This window comes from Silurus aristotelis (genome assembly GCF_946808225.1).
Source record: "Silurus aristotelis genome assembly, chromosome: 11".
In the NCBI taxonomy this organism is placed as follows: domain Eukaryota; kingdom Metazoa; phylum Chordata; class Actinopteri; order Siluriformes; family Siluridae; genus Silurus; species Silurus aristotelis.
The window spans coordinates 25839405-25859977 of record NC_139584.1 but is presented as its reverse complement, the minus strand read 5'-3'; the positions used below and the strand labels follow the sequence as shown (position 1 = coordinate 25859977).

At 35.7% G+C, this 20573-nt stretch overlaps 2 protein-coding genes across 3 annotated transcripts; one reads left to right on the top strand and one right to left on the bottom strand.

Moving 5' to 3' along the window:
• Nucleotides 1-687: 687 nt before the first annotated feature.
• LOC310732786 (G2/M phase-specific E3 ubiquitin-protein ligase-like) lies at nt 688-8174 on the bottom strand. Of its 2 annotated transcripts, XM_083553449.1 has the most exons (10): nt 8021-8174; nt 7799-7922; nt 4783-5244; nt 4407-4541; nt 3810-3934; nt 3205-3416; nt 2709-2976; nt 2446-2606; nt 1469-1707; nt 688-1275 (listed from the first exon to the last, which is right to left on the bottom strand). In XM_083553449.1, the coding sequence occupies exons 2-10, from the start codon at nt 7815-7817 to the stop codon at nt 1025-1027; spliced, it is 1872 nt and encodes a 623-aa protein (XP_083409575.1). In that variant the 5' UTR covers nt 7818-7922; nt 8021-8174; the 3' UTR covers nt 688-1024. The 2 variants fall into 2 exon arrangements, with proteins under 2 accessions (XP_083409575.1, XP_083409576.1); XM_083553450.1 differs by having other exon boundaries at nt 7799-8120.
• A 5232-nt stretch (nt 8175-13406) lies between these two features.
• On the top strand, nt 13407-17782 carry nkx6.3 (NK6 homeobox 3). Its single transcript, XM_083553733.1, has 3 exons — nt 13407-14666; nt 15805-15977; nt 17508-17782. Exons 1-3 carry the CDS (start codon nt 14255-14257, stop codon nt 17733-17735), a joined length of 813 nt encoding a protein of 270 aa, XP_083409859.1. The 5' UTR covers nt 13407-14254; the 3' UTR covers nt 17736-17782.
• Nucleotides 17783-20573: the final 2791 nt, after the last annotated feature.

The following is a 20573-nucleotide window of genomic DNA, read 5'->3' as shown; positions in this document are numbered from 1 at the left end:
ATGATATACATTATATACAAGTAGATTCTGTACATGGCCACCCAAATGCTTAAAGGCAAGAGCAGGAAATGCCCTTATTGTCCCAATAGACCTTTGGAAGTACCCTGGATTCCAGTGATGTAATCTGACTTCTTCTTAAACAGCAAAAGAATGAGGCATATAAATATTCAGAGTGCTCTGAAAATGCTATGAAGTTAGAGAAATGAAGAATTTACATTTAAGGTATTTGGCAGACACCCTTATCCAGATATACTTACAATTACGCATGTGAGGGTTAAGGGCCTCATCTCATCATGACTTTGGCCCCGGGAGCTGATGTGACTTACTGATATTTTTACTCTTAAAGCAATAGAATGTGTAATTTGAATTTTTTTTCCTCCCAAGTATTTTATTCAGACTGCTAAAATTCTCACATGGTTCCACTCCTACTTGATGACCCTGGCCTAAAATGTTTAAATGTTTGTAACCATAAATAGCTTTGTAGGTGTTGCTTGAACCTTGTGTATGTCTAATAAAACAACAGTCTTTATTATTAGAGTGTAATTCTGTTATACATATTACATTTCTTATTAATAGAATTCAACAAGAAAATCCATCAAAAATATATGGATTTTTATTTTCACTATCAACAGTATTATAGCTATGCAGAGGCATGTTTATGCAAATAACCATAAATATAACAACATACAAAATGTTTGTTTTTTTATTTGTAGTCCGAAAATGATATTAAAAAATTATATTCTTCATTCAGGTCTTCTTTTATACAATGCTATACAAACACCAAAGATTTGTACATTCAATACTACAGAAATAATTGTGTTTTCCCTTTGACTATGGTCTTATGATTAAAAACAAAAACCAAAAAAAAAAAATCCTGAGCCTTAAAAAAACAAGCTCAGTTCCTCTTGGCACAACAACAGGAAGTCCATTGAGGGTTACACAAACCCCTGCAGAAAAACGAATGAATGCTTACAATTTTTAATAGTACAGCAATACCAACACCTAGTTTTGTATTCAAATTCAGTCATGTTTTTCCAAATCCACACGAGTCTCTGACTGCTCTCAGCAGCATCTTGTTGAGCTCTGCATGACTCCTTACACCTCGAGGAAGGAAAAGTCCCATCATGCATGTGGAAGTGTACGGCAGACGTAAGCCTCTTGTCTCTTGTTGGTAAAAGTGGATACTGAGTTTTTCGGGGAATCCCAACACTGGAATCTCATCTGCAGCTGTGATAAAAACAAGCAGCTCTTCGAAACGCAACTTGGTTTCTTTATCTGTGGAAAAGGTTAAGCAAACACGACTTATTGTTTAGAATCCGGTGTGCAATTATTCACCACGCACGCACAACATTGCACAAGTGACAATGATGTAATGATCATATCATATTTCCTGCTTTTCCTATTATGTGCTAAGTTCTCACTCTCAGGACTAAACGCATGGAAAAAAACATGAGAAGGTAACTCTCACCCTCGATCATCTTCAGCATCAGCTCCCAGCAGTACACGGTTTCCTCTTCTTCCTCTCTCCTCTTCGTACCTTGCGCACTATAGCTGATTTCAAAAAGGGATCTGAAGGTGGCCCGCGATATCCGTTCGCTCGTTTTGGTGAAAACGGGCAGGAAATCGATCCAGTTTGTCTTCACAATATCCCACAGCTTTCCGCAGGAGTTCAAGCCTTCCGTGAACTGGTTGATCATATTTAACACCCTAAAAATGTGTACATTTAAAATCAATTCTAGACATTGCATTTTTATGCAATTATTACATAAAAATTGAATAATTTATAAAAAATTTACACGACATGCATTTTCAATGTTTCTATCTACATTCTATAGTAAAGCCCCATGTCTTTAAGACTTTGCTGTGTTAATAAATTGTCAAAAGGCATTGGCACTGAAGTCTTCTTTCATAATTGTAACAAAAAGTAAAAATCTTCAGTTTTGTCAACAGCTAAATATCAGTACTTTAAAAATGTTTTTTTTATTTCATATAAACTTTAGATTCTGTGGAGATTCCTGCATACAAGGAATGAGCTTGTAAAGCATTGGTTGATAAAAGCATATATAAATATATATTTTATATTTATATACATTTTATATTTATATTTGTATTACAGTTGGCCTTCATCAGATCTTCAACGCATTTCCAACCAATCAGTATCGAGAATTATTATATATGTATTTTTTTGTATAAATTAAAAAAAAAACATGACCCTGATGTGATTTTTTTTTTTTTTTTTTTGCGCCAGTCTTGCGTGAAACCAGAGATGGCGATAAGAAATGCCTTTCTCTGTCATTGGTACATTCCAATCTGCATGCTCCTGAACCCTTTGCAAGCAAATCACACATTCATACATTTGTTGGTCACAATGATTCCACCTCCAGTGGTTTGAAAACATCCATATTAACCTCATGCAGAACATTTCTCGTGCTTCTAATACATTACCTGAGATAAGCATAGTGCCTCACGATATAAGAGTAAATCTTCGGAACGTCTTCGATGCAAACATTTGGTCTGTAAATGCCCGGGAATCCACAATCACAGATCCAGTCTCCTAATTCTCTTTGCAGAGCACAGATATGTTCAGCTGTCGTACAAGATAAGATCTGAGAAGATACAGGAGATATTAGATTAGCATGTTTTCAGATACACATGGATTTATATGGAATGAAAAGAGAACTAATCTACAATGGAAACAAAGGGCATACTTTGCGTGCTTTGCTTTGGACATCCGCATCTGGAATGAGACGCCAGTCAAAATCCGTCAGTTCCATCTCTGCACCGCACATAAGCTGGTAAAGATGAGTGTCCAGAGCTGTAAGTCCTGGCCCTCCGTGAATGATGGACCAAGCTACCAGCTTCCCGGCTTGTTCATATTTGCGCTGCTGCAAAGCAGCCTGGTCATAAGTGAAGAGCAAGTGTTTTGGTTTTCCCTCAAAAATACCCATACTGCTATGTACCTCAATCATCAGGAGTCTAGAAGGAATGCATTAGGAGAAACACTTTAGTTTCTAATATGATCAAAGATTCGTGTCAGTGATTTTTTCCCAACTCTTTCCATTCACACAACCAACCACGGAGGGGGAAGTTTAGCACTTTTAATGTAAGGCCCTATCTCACATGATCTTACAGTCACCCATGATTGGCTGATTGATAAGGGACAGTATTGCCATGTTTCCACTCAGAGAGATTGTTAAAACCTACCTAAAAAACTCCCTTCTGGGGCCACCATTATCAAAAGCCTCCTCGCCAACAAACTCAATGTGTGGTTTTTTAGTCCAGGAGAAGTTTTTGTTGGATAGAGTATCGAGCACGCTCTTCAAAAGCCTTTTTCTCGAGACCATCACATGTAGCTCACTGGAGATGAGATACTGCTGTTGAAATGTTCTCAGCAATGACGTCACATCCGACTCCTTCTAATGGTAATGATAAACACAACGCATTGCTTAGTAAAAAGAAAGAAATTGATCAGTGTCACAACTGTGTTTGTATGATGATGATGAATTGATCTAATGTTCTGCAGAATACTGACTTTCCTCACGTTTGCATGTGTATACAGCATTGAACTGTTGCTGTCCAACACACACAACCTTATATTAGATTTGCAATTTTCACATTTGCATCTACTGAATGTATCTAATGCATCATGGTTGCAGTTTGCACTACTTTAGGGATGTGCATCTCCATAACGCCGATGCGATTCACATCTCAATGAATAGCTAAATGTTACATTAAAGATACATATGAAGCAGCTACTGATGCTATGTGATATCTCACATACAGTATATAATTAATCGATGAATGATTACCACTGAGGACTGATGCCTTCTCTTTAAACCTCTGTTTCTGGCTGGAGCTGATCGTTGAGTAGATGCTGTTTCAAAAGTATGTGATGTCGTGTGACTTGGTGGTGCTTCTCTGGAAACTGTTTGGTCTGAAAGCAAAAATGATAAAGATTTAACAGTTGGGTTCCTCTCATGCAGAGGTTTATAAAGCTTGCACAGATCTAAAAAGATTGTCGAAATTAAAAACAGCATTACAGGAGTTTCTCCACCAAGTCAACCCTTGTGCCTAATTGGATATTATGTTCCATTGTGAGAAGGAATATCACTGAGGTTTGTTAAAATAAATTTGAATGTTTAATGCAATTGTTTATTTCCACCTGATTTGACATTATTATTTTGAGTATTATTAAGTAATCTTGTGATTATTAATCCATTTGTCTCAGTATATAAGGTTTATAAAATACTGACAAACAACTAATAACCTGAGACTGCAATTATTTGGTGTTAGTTTATCAGATAGCATAGGATATAGCATTACTGCATCAGAACATAAAATGATATTGACAATCATGAATTAGAAAAAAATATATATTTTCATAAATAAAACACTGGCACACTGACCTGAATTTGCATTATCATCAGAGATGAGCTTGAGGTTAAGAAGGTTCTCTGCAAGCGCTTGCTCCTTTGTTTCTATTCCATTAGCTAGGCCTGATAGATAAACAGGGCAGGATGTGCGACTCCCCTTCCTCGAACCTGTATTATAGCATTAATTAGCAAACAAAATAAACAAACAAATAAATAAAACAAATAATATGAATACTACTACTAATAATCACAATATCAATATTGTTGTAGATGCTGTTCTTGTTGTGATTGTGAGTTCAAATCCCAGCACCTTCAAGATACCAATCCAATCCTAGGCATATGAGCAAGGGAGTTAATTACTCTGGATGAAGGCATCTGCCAAATGCGATAAATGTAAATGTAAACGTACCCAAGAGACGCACTTTGCTCGTACTCCCACAAAAATCCAGGAAAACAAAAATCGGCTCATGAAGATTTAGTCCTTCTGCTTTCATGTAATATTTTGTCCGATCGCTTGCCCGGATGATCACATACACTGCATAGTTTAACCAAAACTCGATTTCTGCAAAAGGCAAGCACAAGTCCTCAGGAAGAGGCACCAAGCAGGATCGTGTCCTGTGCCTCTGGCTCCTTGTACTGGTTAATGGTGAGTCATTTGTAAAGCCGATCCCGATAGCTCTGTGTTCGTCTTGTGGCAAGCTTTCGAATTGTATCCTGACCTTCTCGTTTACTTTTACAGAACGACAAAGAAAAGCGAGTCGGCCTGTGCAGGATATGGTGTCCTTGGAAGCGAGAGACCTTGCGTTTTCTTCCGCTCCTGAAAGGAATTTCATGGGACCCAGGCAGCGGCTGCCACAAATGCCATGTTTCTCTGGTAGAGGAACAATTCAGAGAATTAAAAATGTGATCACAATTAGGTGGCTTTATGTAGGTCATGATGTACCTGTGCTTAGTGAACAAATTTATTAACTCTAGTAAGACCAGACAAGAAATTTTGTGAGACAGCTGGACAGGAATTATGATGCGATAGCCAGATGGTGATTTTTGTAAAAAAGCCAGACAGAGATTTTACTAAGTCAGCTGGACAGGGATTTTTGTAGGACAGACACACAAGGACTTTAGTGAGACAGCTGGGCAGGGATTTTAGTCAAATAGGCATACAAGTATTTTAGTGAGACAGCTGGACAGTCATTTTAGAAAGACAGCTAGACAGGGATTTTAGCTGGACAGGGATTTTAGTAAGACAGTTGGACAAGGATTTAACTAAAACACCTGGTCAGGGATTTTAGCAAGACAACTGGACAAGAATTTAATTAATTCAGCTAGACAGGGATTTTAATAGGACAGCTAGACTTGGATTTAGCTGGACGGAGATTTTAGTGAGACATCTGGACAGGGATTTTAACAACACAGCTAGACAGGGATTTAGCTTGACAGGGATTTTTGCTGGACAGGGATTTTAGTCAAACAGTTGGACAAGGACTAAACTAAGACATCTGGACAAGGATTTTAGCAAAACAACTGGACAAGGATTTAATTAATTCAGCTGGACAGGGATTTTAATAGGACAGCTAGACTTGGATTTAGCTGGATGGAGATTTTAGTGAGACATTTGGACAGGGATTTTAATAACACAGCTAGACAGGGATTAAGCTGGACAGGGATTTTAGTAAGACAGTTGGACAAGGACCTAACTAAGACATCTGGACAAGGATTTTAGCAAAAAACTGGACAAGAATTTAATTAAGACAGCTGGATTGGGATTTTAATAAGACAGCTAGACTGGGATTTAACTGGACAGAGATTTTAGTGAGACATCTGGACAAATCCATGGATTTTAGTAAAATATCTGAATCTGTATTTTAGTAAGAACTTAAAGTGTTCCCTTTTCCTAAAAATGTTTAATTAATCATTCAGTTCATCACTTCAGGATTTATTTAACATTTATAGGATATGGTGTCCTTGGAAGCGAGAGACCTTGCGTTTTCTTCCGCTCCTGAAAGGAATTTCATGGGACCCAGGCAGCGGCTGCCACAAATGCCATGTTTCTCTGGTAGAGGAACAATTCAGAGAATTAAAAATGTGATCACAATTAGGTGGCTTTATGTAGGTCATGATGTACCTGTGCTTAGTGAACAAATTTATTAACTCTAGTAAGACCAGACAAGAAATTTTGTGAGACAGCTGGACAGGAATTATGATGCGATAGCCAGATGGTGATTTTTGTAAAAAAGCCAGACAGAGATTTTACTAAGTCAGCTGGACAGGGATTTTTGTAGGACAGACACACAAGGACTTTAGTGAGACAGCTGGGCAGGGATTTTAGTCAAATAGGCATACAAGTATTTTATTGAGACAGCTGGACAGTCATTTTAGAAAGACAGCTAGACAGGGATTTTAGCTGGACAGGGATTTTAGTAAGACAGTTGGACAAGGATTTAACTAAAACACCTGGTCAGGGATTTTAGCAAGACAACTGGACAAGAATTTAATTAATTCAGCTAGACAGGGATTTTAATAGGACAGCTAGACTTGGATTTAGCTGGACGGAGATTTTAGCAAAAAACTGGACAAGAATTTAATTAAGACAGCTGGATTGGGATTTTAATAAGACAGCTAGACTGGGATTTAACTGGACAGAGATTTTAGTGAGACATCTGGACAAATCCATGGATTTTAGTAAAATATCTGAATCTGTATTTTAGTAAGAACTTAAAGTGTTCCCTTTTCCTAAAAATGTTTAATTAATTAATTAAGTTCATCACTTCAGGATTTATTTAACATTTATAGGATAAAACACTGTTTCAGTCAAAAATGCTAAGACCGCAGATCATGCTACAGTGGCTAAACAACTTGACTGTTAGTAACAGTAGCAGTTTGGAATGAATATTAAACATATGTCTCTCATGTCAGTAACAGTCACAATAGTTTCTACGCTGTTTAAAAAATTTAATTTTGTTTTATAAACAGCAAAAATCTATAATGATTATAGAAAACGTGCTCAGAAAAAATGCTAACGTCACTAATCATGCTAATGGTGATTATTTGTTTCCGTTCCCTGTTGGCAAAAGCTTTTTAGCTAAATTCTTACTAATGTCACTATTCCTGCTGATAATGGTTAATAAAGTCTACTCACAGTTAGAAACATTATAATTTTGACAATATTTTCTATACATTATCGATACTATACATAATGTTTCCTGAATTCTTGCTGCTTGATGTTGCAGTGGCAATTTAATGCATAAAAATTATTACTCCCATAAAGCTGACAGTTTTCTTTTTTATACCGTATCTCCACTACATCTTATGTGCACTTGAAGATTTCTGTGGCACGCATAAGAACCACCATCCAAAATGAAACATAAACTCAAGTTACTCTATGTGAAGCTCATAGTCAGGCTGTGGGATGTAGTAAATATACTCACTCATTTCTTTCTTTCCCATTAAATGTTAACACTTTCACACACGCTGAACAAGCAGAAAATCCTGAAGATCTATAGGTCTGGATTTTCCATAAGTAAAGTAGCATTTCTTCTAAGCCATTAATACCTGCAAAAAGAAAGTAATGACTCATGAAAGAGGCTGGGCCAAAAAAAAACAAAAGAAAAATTCCTTAAAGTCGTAGAGAAAATAGTCAACTGCTTTACATGGATTTTTAATAGGAATAAAAACAGTTTGTAAAACAGTAGCCTTCCCTTTCAGTGTTGAGAAACCTGACACACTGGATGTACAATAAGCCTAAAGCTGCAGTGCATATCTGTTGAGACAAGTCCAAACAAATGCCTGAACTTCTACACAAACATCACGTTTCTTTAAACAAAAAAAAAAAAAACCACTGGCACCAACACTAGCCCAACCTGTAGTTATTTTGTAAGATCAGGATGCAGAATACAGCTGAAAATGCTGAAGTTTATAAGTAATAGTTGGACAGTGATGCCAAACAGAGAAAACAAAACATTTCTTATTCTTGAGCATTGAGAACAGACCAAACTTCTCCATGGAAGAGTGTAGCATTGTAAAGGATTAACAAAAATATTGTTTATTTGGCCTTAATCTGTAAAAAAAAAAGAAAAGTGTAAGCAGAACCAAGAACTTAGAGCTGTTTGAAAAACCTTATATCAATCTTAAATCTGTTTTTTTTTTTTTTTTATAAATAATACAATGTCACTTCTATAGACATTTTAACAAGAACGTTCTTGGTACTTGGTAGCAACCCTTCTATGGGGAGGTACTAGGTGTTGATTTGGTTAATCAACACAGACAGACAGACAGATAGTTAAATAAATAGGTAGGCAGGTAGGTAGGTAGAATGTCAGATTTTTTATTATCTGGTGAGCAAAACCTGCTGATCCATTTTAGTTTAAATCCATTGAGTGTCATTTGATTACATACTTTAATAAAAGAGATTAGACATGAGGTAAATCTGATCTTTCATACAAAGCAGCTGATACATTTGCTTAGAATTAGTGTCCTATAATTTTGAAAATTACTATTTAAGATTTTATTTTATTTAAGATGTAAGATTTTACTTCATGTACTTCAAATATTTCAGATTATAAAAAACGAAACTGTTCTTTTCGTTTATTTTATTGAAATGTGTTCAAAATTTGTATTTTTTTTTATTTACGCGAATGAACTGAACCACACTGAGCACTTTTGTAAAGGATTTACAAGATATTATTGTAAATTGTCTCTTTATAACTACATGCCTTATTAACAGCAGAACAGCTTTATCCTGGAGAGATCTGGGTTCAGTGACTCATGATTATGCAGATTTTATAAGTACATTTTATGAATCTATGCACATTCTGGGCTAACTACTAAAAGGTTAGGTAATAAATAAATAAACAAACAAACAAATATGCAAACAAACATATAAATCAATAAGCCGAAGAATTTAGTTGGGAGCCCCCTAGTGGACATATGTCAATGGGCTGGACTTTCCATGGGAAGTTTTGGGGTTTTCTGGTCGGTATTTATATACACAAACACACACACACACACACACACACACACACACACACACACACATACACAAAGTGCGCATAGCAGGCCAACACCAGGCCTAATAAGTTTCATATCTTTAGAAATTTTTTCATGGATTTTTGTTTTTTGTACTTATGTTTTTTAATATAATTTATTAAAAAAAGGCAAAATAAAAATAAGATAGGAACATACGGAGTAAAAAAGGCAAGAATATGTAAGATAAGTAAGTAAAATAAGTAGTTTTAATAAAAAGAAAAGAAAATGTAATAAAATAATGTATGTTCATATGTATGTATGTGTGTGTGTGTGTGTGTGTGTGTGTGTGTGTGTGTGTGTGTGTGTGTGTGTGTGTGTGTGTGTGTGTGTGTGTGTGTGTTGCATATACTGAATTACATGGTCACACAACCTTCCTCACCTGGTTGCAGGTGTGTAAGTAGTTGTTTTGCGAGTGTGCAGGTTTTTCTGTGCTCCTCCAGTAGGTGGGGCAGTTTCTCGGGGACTGAGAGGGAGTTAAAATGAGGGATAATCCGATTTATTTGAATGTAGATGTATTTAGTGCATTCAATGAAGGGGAAAACTCTGTCTTCAGTGTACACTGCTGTCACAGTCTCTGCTCTTGGGGACAGCCATTACTTTGTGCGTCACCCCGTCTCCTTGATCAGACCATCCTTACAGAGTCTGTACTTCTTCGAGGTGTCTCAGTTTTGAATTAGTCACCGTGCTCAAGTACTTTGCCATGCATGTACTATCTGTTCAGTGCCAGATAACACTTTATTTTACCACCCTGGAGATGAGTTCGGGGTTTCCCTAGTAACTCATATACTTTACTCTCGGGGGTTGTCATTTGATTGTTTCTAAATGGGTTGTCATTGGCAGGTTGGTGTGTTAATGTGGGTCAGTGCTGTATAAATTTGTGTTGTCGTCTTAGTGAGTGTTGTCTTTATAATCATTGTTATATATAGGTTATTTGTTAGGCGGTGTTTATTTAACAGAATGTGTTTCCAGTGAATGAATAAATAAATTAACAAATGTTCTTAAATCTCAAAATATTCACCTTTCATGCGTGACTGGAATAAGAAGACCGAATCTGACTGTAAAGTCTGGAATATCTGTTAATAATGCTTCAGTCAGAGTGAGTTGACAGACCAACATTTTGCTTTGTGGTTACAAGAAGCTGAGAAATGTGAAAGGGAAATGAATGGTATGAAAAAAAAGGTTGGGTTCTGATTGTTAATCAGACCCATTTTAGCTGCTCATCACACCCAGTGCTTTTTGACAAACAGGAACGACTGCTTCAGTTTGATAGATATGTACCATCTGTGTGTGTGTGTGTGGGTGTGTGTGTGTGTGTGTGTGTGTGTGTGTGTGTGTGTGTGTGTGTGTGTGTGTGTGTGTGTGGGTGTGTATATCTATGCAGACAGACAGCAAAAGACTGATAATGATGTTGGTCATTATCATAATGACGATGATCATAAGGAAGAAGATGATGATGATGTTGATGATGATGATGAACTAACAAATATTGTGGTCCTGTGATAACTTTTTATGCCTTTTTTAATGGACAGGAAAAGTTTTGGAACAAGTTACACTTTGCTTATAAAATATCCCAAATGTTGAGTCACCACTCAATTCGGTTTTATTAAACGGAAAAAAAGATGACATATCTATAACTCTGCCTCGAGGAGGCCATCAACCAAAAGAACAGTGACAGGGGTGAAGAGGGAATAAATCAGAAAATTATTTTTATTCATGCTTCCTTTAAATTATTGTCTATTGTATACATCATTATATGTTGTGGAAAAGTTTTGTAAATTGCATGTTGTATCTTATGAGAATGAAACGATATTTATACATAAGGTGTTTACAGTCAGTTACATCAGTCTTTTAAGTAATCAGAAAAAAAAAAACTTTCCAGTATGCACATTTCAAATATTGCATCTTAATGACCACTGAATGTATTTCGGTGAAGATTATATGTAAATTGTCATCATTTATTCATTAATCTTGATCCAAATCAATAAATGTGTAAAAATTGCAATATTCATGGTAGAGTGGATAGAATATAAAACAGAATCTTGTGCAAGGATTTTTATGAGGAATTTGGCTAAAGAGCTGGATAGATAGATAGATAGATAGATAGATAGATAGATAGATAGATAGATAGATAGATAGATAGATAGATAGATAGATAGATAGATAGATAGATAGATAGATAGATAGATAGATAGATAGATAGATAGATAGATAGTCTCATGAAAACGTTTTTATTGTATGTTGTAATTACATATAAACTAAACCTTCACTGTACAGACAAAAGTATTGGGACACCTGACTTTTCCAGAACTCTGGCCTCAAACCTACTGAACACTTTTGGGATGAATTGGAACACTGACTGCACCCCAGCCCTTCTTACCTCACCTACATCAGTACCTGACTTTACTAACACCCTGAATGAGCACAAATCTCCACAAGCACACTCCAAAATCTAGTGGAACATCTTCCCAGAAGAGTGGAGGTTATTATAACCGCAAATGGGAACTAAATATGGAATGAGATCTTCAAAAAGCACATACAAATCTAATAGTTCATCTTATGGTGTTCCAAGACTTTCAGTACCATAAAGTGTATGTTATTTGGTTCATTTCTCTACTGGGGGATTTTTATGATTATTAATGGGTAGGTATTAAATATATTTGTGACTGTTATTTCTTGCTAGTACACACCTACAGATTTTGTGGGACATAATATTTAAAATATTTTGCTTTAGCAATGACGTTATTAGGGGTGTAATAAGTGGCTAAGCAAACCTGTTTGTACTTTCGCTCCACCCAGTTACAATCTGTTCAAAGAGAAAATTGTGTCAGAGTTCCAGTCCTCAGTGCAACTGTATGTAATGTAAAAAAAACAACAACACATTGTGTTTCCAAACAACTTGACAAGAAATCTGTAGAATAAAACATTTGTAGTGAGAGAACTAAGAGGTAAATGTGAAAGGTAATAATTCTGAATAAGCTATTTGAGTGTCCATTTTAAAACAATAAATCAAATTCACACATTTTTATTCCTCATATTGCCAGGTAAGTTAATGCTCTGAGATAAACCACCTTTGGCAGGTAATAAGGATATTTACGTTTTTTTTACATTTCATAAGTATTTGTACGTTTCATTTCATTTTGGGAAATTTGTACTCCAGTATATTTCAAAAAACCCTCCCGTTCTTTCCCACCTGTGAATAGCGAATCATAGACTAAATTGCATTAACTGATAACCAGTCATTAAATCATGCATGCAAATCCATATAAAGATATACAGTAATGTACGAAAGGATGAAACATTGAATTGCATCGATTATTTATAAACAGCTTTCATAGTTTTTATACGTAAGTACTTTCAAAAGTATTTACTTTTTGTCATTTTATTCAAGTAGAAATCTAAAACCCTAATGTGTCATATAAGCAGGAGATTTGTAGCTTAATAAAAAAAAAAAGAAGCTAAACCTGGTAATGGTAATCAGCTGAAAAACTTATAGGAGCTCATTACAGATTATTAAATACAATTGCAAAGACATTTCGAGTCGAATATGTGCTCTGTCAGGCAGTTGAATGGATTAGTGGTCCACAGGTTCGGCTAAAAAGCTAACGTCATATATGTAACTGACCTGTTTGTCATAGATTCTGTGTGTATGGGTTCAAGGGTTAAAGTTGAAAATAAAGAAAATATTCTTTTATTGTTGTTATACTTTAACTTAATTGCTGGAGTAAGACTCAAATTGGCTCTTCATTTGTTACAACTACATAAAAAGTCTCATTGGGTGAAACTGCCTTTATTGAGAACTTCTATTCGAAAGAAGACAGAAAAGTGCATTTTCTTTTTTTGTCATTTGTAACTAAATCATCAGAATCTGTAGATTGAGTGCTGACTGGTCCTGTTTCCATCTTATTTCATGACCAGTCAGGAAAATCTGAATGATGCATTTTGATGAAGAGAGTAATCTCAGTGATCTATCTATCTATCTATCTATCTATCTATCTATCTATCTATCTATCTATCTATCTATCTATCTATCTATCTATCTATCTATCTATCTATCTATCTATCTATCTATCTATCTATCTATCTATCTATCTATCATCATTTTCATGGAAAACAACAAGGGAAAAAAATGAAGCAAAAAGGTCCATGTTGTTCAACATGGCATATAGCAAAATAACAAGCTCGGTGTAAAAGCTGTTCCACCAAATATCCATTAAGTCACTATTTGTAGCTCACAATTCTGCAATCAAAATCAAACCGACGACCACGACAGGCTCCTAAAGTGCTATCTCTTTCCACTCCGGTGTGTTACTGCTGCTCCACACACAGGGCAGGGAGGCCATCAAAAACTCACTAATTCCCTCCCTGCCACTTCAAAAAGCCATTAATCTGCCACAGACCAATCCTGAGCTGCCGTCCTGTGCAGTGACCAATCAGGCCCTGTGCTGTGCTATGTGCTTGTCCAGTCGAGGCCCGGCAGCACTAACGTTGGTCATCATTATCAAATGAACACCACATCTGTGCAAGGTAGCTCGTATTTATGACCTGAGAGCTAGGAGCTGGCTTCGAAGGCATTCGTCTGCAGGACTGGGTTAAAGGTGGCAAGACGCTCGGTGTTGACTTTGGAGTTGCAGCACAAACTATGGAACAAAACAGGTAAAAGTTACGGAGAAGAAATTTTAGGATTCATACTGACTCAAGAGCAAAACAAACTTAGGAACACTCTTCTGGAGGACATAGAGTCCGAAGTGGATCAGACCAAAGCTGGCCTTTCATGTGAGATCCCTCCGGCCATTAAATATTAAATATTCACCCTGGATCCTTCATTACTGGACAAAGACGAAGGACACACGCTGGTTCCCATGGAGCCCAACCTGTCCGGGTCATTCCTCTTCAACAACGGCTTGAACCAGTTCCCGACGGACATCAAGGCACCCATGTGCCAATACTCAGTGTCCAATAGCTTCTACAAGCTCAGTCCCGGCAACCTGAACGCCCAGCTGCAGGCGGGTACACCACACGGCATCAGCGACATCCTGAGTCGATCTGTAGTGGGAGCTCCGGGTAATACTACACTGCTCTCTGGATATTCCAGCATGGGGGGTTTTAGTGGCACCGTACCCACTCCGGGGGTGTATTATAACCGGGATTACACCCAAACAACTCTGGGTGCTTTCCCCAAACCTACTGAGTGTCCGGGTGTAAAGGGACGCACCAGCTGCTGGGTGGAGGGAGGATACGACTGGAGAGGAGGCAGACAACAGTGCAGTAACAGTAAGACAAATCAGCATCATTAAGTTAAGACATTTTCTTCAGAAATCCAATAAGCATAATGCATCCCTGTCTAATTATTATTTTAGTTTTGTTCATTATAGCTAAATAACACCAGATATGAAATTCAAACTAAAATCAAACACATTCTAATCATTGGGGCATTTAAATATGATAAATAGATTTTAAATATTAAATGTGTGACATAATACATTCTAACATATAATATTATTTACAACAAAAAAAAAATATGATAGTCAAATTTTTATAATATTGACAAATTTATATTCCATGATATCTGTGAATAATTACTGATATGCAAATTACTAGCATAATAGTTTTATTTTAGTATTGTTTTAATTAAACTATATGTATATACAGTAATTGTGAATGTGTGTGTGTGTGTGTGTGTGTGTGTGTGTGTGTGTGTGTGTGTGTGTGTGTGTGTGTTATTAATTTAATTGAAATAATATTATTAGCAAATAATATATAACTAAATATTATAATTAAAGAAACTATATAAATGATGAAATCTTGAGTCTTAAATATAAAATTTAAATGATACCAATGAATAATATTATTGTATTAATCAATTCAATCAAACACACACAAACATACGCACACACCTGATCATATCCTTATTAATTTATAATAGAAGTAAAAATACTAACATTTAAATGTTGCTATTTATTCTAATTATAAAATGATTGAGCGCCTTGCATTAACCTCTGAATTGTTTAGCTGTGTACTAAAATACATTATGAACAAAATACAGAATAAGTACATTGCTAACTATGTGAACATCCACTCTTGAAATAATTCAGTTAAATTGAGTTTAAACAGGATGCCTGTGTATTAAAACACAGTTCAGTATAAGATTCACATGCAGTATATACATTCATGGCTTTTTTTGTTTAAAGCAACCTACGGTTAGATATGAAACCTGACTTAATGCAATGCTTATTTCTTTTATATTTGAACTGGATATTCTAAAATCATCTACATGTCCTCATTAAACACCTCGATAGAACACGACTTTATTGCTGATGTACTAATTTGTTTAATCTTAACAAAGGATCCAAGCAAATTAAAATGTAAATATAGATGGATTGGTCTGATGGGTTTTGTTTGTGTTGATTAGTAGACAGTGGGCATCCTGTTGAGACGGCGGGCAGAAAGAAACACACAAGACCGACGTTCAGCGGCCATCAGATCTTCGCCCTGGAGAAAACCTTTGAGCAGACCAAATACCTAGCAGGACCAGAGAGAGCGAGATTGGCGTACTCACTGGGCATGACCGAGTCACAGGTTAAAGTAAGATGACACAGCCTAATTATGTGGTCATACACACACACACACACACACACACACACACACACACACACACACACACACACACACACACACACACACACACACACACACACACAATCACTCTATATTATTTTCTGATTCTGCACTTATTTGGCCTAATAAACTCTAATTGTATAAATTTGATGTGACAGAATTTTAAATGAAAAGCAGTCAAGTCACAGGATTTGTTTTCCTGTGACGTGCATTTTTAATGGCAACATCTGTATATATCAAATTTGTTTGATATAAATTCATTTTATATATACATTTACTTAAAAAGACTCTTAAATTGTAAATTTGATTTCTATTTTTATTTCTGTTTCTGTTTTACACTGAATGTATTTTATCAACTATATATTTTGAAAAAGAATTATTGAAATTTGTTTTATAGTAGACTGGAAAAAATGGCAGTAGAACAGAGCAGAATTAATTGCAATGGAATAGAATTACAAATGCATAAGACAACAATTTAGAATAGAAATCCAATGGAAGATTTCGAAATGAAATGAAACGCAACAAAACAAAACAAAATTAAATGAGCATGTTTTCCAGAACAGAAATGAATTGGATGGAATCAAATGAGGAGAAGAGCTTGACATTGATCAGAATTACAAAAAAGAGCACATTTCAACAGAACAAATTAGAATAGAATTAAAGTGAATTAAATGAGGTTACAGTAAAGTGGTGCAGAATTATATAATTTAGGATTTAGGGTTAGGTTTTATTTACGTTTCTGCTTTAGTTTTTTTCCTCATTTTTTCATGAAAGCAATCAATAGATAGATAGATAGATAGATAGATAGATAGATAGATAGATAGATAGATAGATAGATAGATAGATAGATAGATAGATAGATAGATAGATAGATAGATAGATAGATAGATAGTACATTCAAACAAATAAATTAATTTATAACAAATAAATTAAACTATAATTAAATACAATTACAAACGGTTAAATCACAGAAGGATGGAGATTGAACAGAATAGTTTGCACAAAAATTATTTGATATTAGAATTCAAATAGTATAGAATTAAAGTAGATGACTAAGAATTGATCACACTAGAATAAAAATTAAGACATATATAAAAAAAAATACAATACAATAGAATTAGGTTACAATGGGTAATGGGTCGAACACAATAAAATATAAATAATTTGAACCATAATAGAATAGAATAGAATAGAATAGAATAGAATAGAATAGAATAGAATAGAATAGAATAGCTTTAATGTCGCAGTACAAATACAGGGTTAATGTTTAACTATATAATGCTTTTATAGTAGAAATCTCTCAATGTAGAAGAGGATGTACTGCACACACACACACACACACAATCCTGGAGATCTGTGTCTCACACACTGCTCTTTATGTATCCATTTATTAGATGAGTTGACACTGTGTGTATGTGTGTGTGTGTGTGTGTGTGTGTGTGTGTGTGTGTGTGTGTGTGTGTGTGTGTGTGTGTCTGGTTGTGCGTTCCCCCTCAGGTGTGGTTCCAGAACCGTCGCACTAAGTGGCGTAAGAAGAGTGTGTCTGAGCCGAGCTCCACTCAGGCATCCAGGGGCGAGAGACAGGCCACCTCAGACACTGAGCTGGAGGACGAGGAATACAACAAACCTCTTGACCCCGACTCGGACGACGAAAAGATCCGCCTGCTTCTGCGCAAACACCGCAGATCATTCTCAGTGCTACGCCTGGGGCCACATCACATCTGACACACACACATGCAAACACACACAAACATCCATACACAGGCAGAAACACACACACGTATATGTGTATATGTTTACATGCACACGTACGCACACACTAACATACATATACACACAGATATACTTGCAGCATCTCTAGAGTATAGTTTCAGCTCTGTCTTTCTGTAAATAATTTCCCAAATTATGTTTATTTATTGAACTTGACATGCAAGAGAAATTATTCCTCAATATTCGGGTCCATGTGAGCAACGTCGATGTTTGATAAGTATATAACGGTGCAATAAAGTCTTGTTGTTGCAAGTGTTTGTTGTGTCATGACGAGAATAATGCTACAGTGCCCACCATTAACATTGGCACCATAGGTAAATATGAGCAAAGAAGGCTTTGCCACCTCCCATTTTCCAAGATAGCAGCTCTGAGTGAATGAGGAATGTTCCTTTATAGAGAATCTTTCCAGATTCTTCACATTTAATGTACAACAACTCTTCTCTTCTCTTCAGTTGACCCCACAGGTCTGAAACCCCAGGCTAGGGACCCATGTCCTGAAAAAAACCCAATGGGAATATACTTCAAATATTTTATATTCATATGAATACATAGTGCCAATAATAGTGCCATACATATATTTAACAAAGATACTGTGTTGTGTTTGCAATTACTAAATGTTTCTCAATAAAAGTATGACATGCTGAACATTAATCAATAAGAAAATTGGAACAAAGTGAAACCACTCCGCTCTTTTGATAATTAAATTTTTATTCACAGTTTATATAAATATATACGCTTTACTGACTAAAAGTATCAGGACACCTGACTTTTTCAACCATACGTAATTCTTCCTCAAACTGATACCACAACGTTGGAGGCACACAATTGTATAGGATGTCTATGGCTGCGTTAGCATTCATTGTTCCTCTCCTGAATGTGTTCCAGCCATGACAATGTACCTGTGCGCAAAGCCAGCTCCATGAAGATATAGTTTACATGGGTTAAATTGGAAGATCTTAAGAGGTCTGCTAAAAAGCTCTGACCTCATTCCTATTAAACACCTTTAAAATAAATTGGAATGCTGACTTCACCCCAGGCTTCCTAACGCCACCTACAGGGAGTAAATCTAGAATGGGATGTTTAAAAAGCACAGGCATCTTATGGTCAAGGTGTCCACGAAAATATATGTATATACACTTTCTTTTAGAATATAAAACAAATATAAGTTAATTAAACATATTTCTACGTATTCGTTTTTCCCTTTTTTTGGTCTGATCTGTCAAGCTTGAAAACGAGTTGAAAAATATGAATTATTTTAATCTATAGAAAAAATTTTCTTATATTTCTTTTGTAATGATCTTATAATAAGAATTACCCAATCATTTTATATTAAGGGGAAGATATTTTATTATTAATTAAGCAGTGTATGAGGTAAAACAAAAGCTATGCAATTGTCAATGTAGACAGATGACAATGCATCTGGTATATGATAAATACAGTATAGTATATAACATCTATATTAATTATTACTTACTATAATGTAGTAACTATAGTATAGTATATAGTAACTTTATTACTCTTTTACCTGAAGATGATTTAGTGATTAAGTTCTAATGCATCAGATCTAATGCACTTTGCAAAATATCCATGTATCCCCACTTTCTTATAGGTTCCTAAACAGGACTCATTCTTTTCTCATTCTAAAGAGTGTTTTTGTTACACGGATCACATTGCACCATTGTGGAAGGATGTTAGTATGACGATAAATGAATGAAAAGCTGTATCTTGAAGTTGTGCAGTAACACCCTCTTACTGATAAGGCAACATAAAGCTATCAGCATGCATTTTATTAACACCTGCTCCAGTAATGCGGTGAGTAAACATTATTCCCAGCCTAGAGCACTAGCGCAGGTGCCAATTATTAATAACCCTGTCCTTTATGTTGTTGTTTATTGACCGATTTTTAAGGCCGAAGTCTTTGTAATCCATGAGGTGAACTTTTCGCACGGTTCTCATACCGACCCAAAGATACGAACGGAAAAATATAATTATAATTGCAATCATCTGTGAATTTTATGATCACAGATGATAAAATTGGGAACTGCAGTGTGATAGGCTGTAATATATGAGCCAGCTGACAGGCATTGATTAGAAATGATTAGGTTGATAAGTATTAGATTTATCATTTGGCCACTTTGAATGAACAGTAAATTCATTTCTGAAAATTGAGAAAATTCTTTTTAAGTGTTCAACTGTCCAGCTTTAGTAAACCTGAAACCAGATGTGGTTTTCTACCACATACATGACCATACAGACCAAACAACTTTTCCAAATAAAATAAAAGCCTTTGCTTTCTATATATCTTACAACTTCTATCTCTTTCCAAGTTTTGATGCAAGTCTAAGTCTGTGACCTTATGAACCAGTATAAGTATAAGGCTTTCAAGCCCTTCTGTTAACCAATAAAAGTGTCTGCTATAATGCCATAAATTTAAATGCAGGCCATCCACCACAAGGTTTGAAATGTTGTCCATTTTGACCATTTTGAACTCTTTGAACTCCCTGTGGTTGTACAGAACTCTTATTCGAATCAGAAGGTTGTGTACTTCAAATCCCAGCACCAGGAACAAGACCCTTAACACCATTTATACAACTGTTGAGTTTATACATGAAATAATTGAAACTCGCAGTGAATATGGGCATTTGACAAATGCTGTGAATGCAATTGTATAATCTGCAGGCTGTTTCAATAAGAACTTTATGTTTTTTGTTTTTCACACCATTTTGTCATTCCAGACGCCAAACACAACTCCAGACTGTTGTAACAACCCAGATAATGTCTACAGTGCTTTGT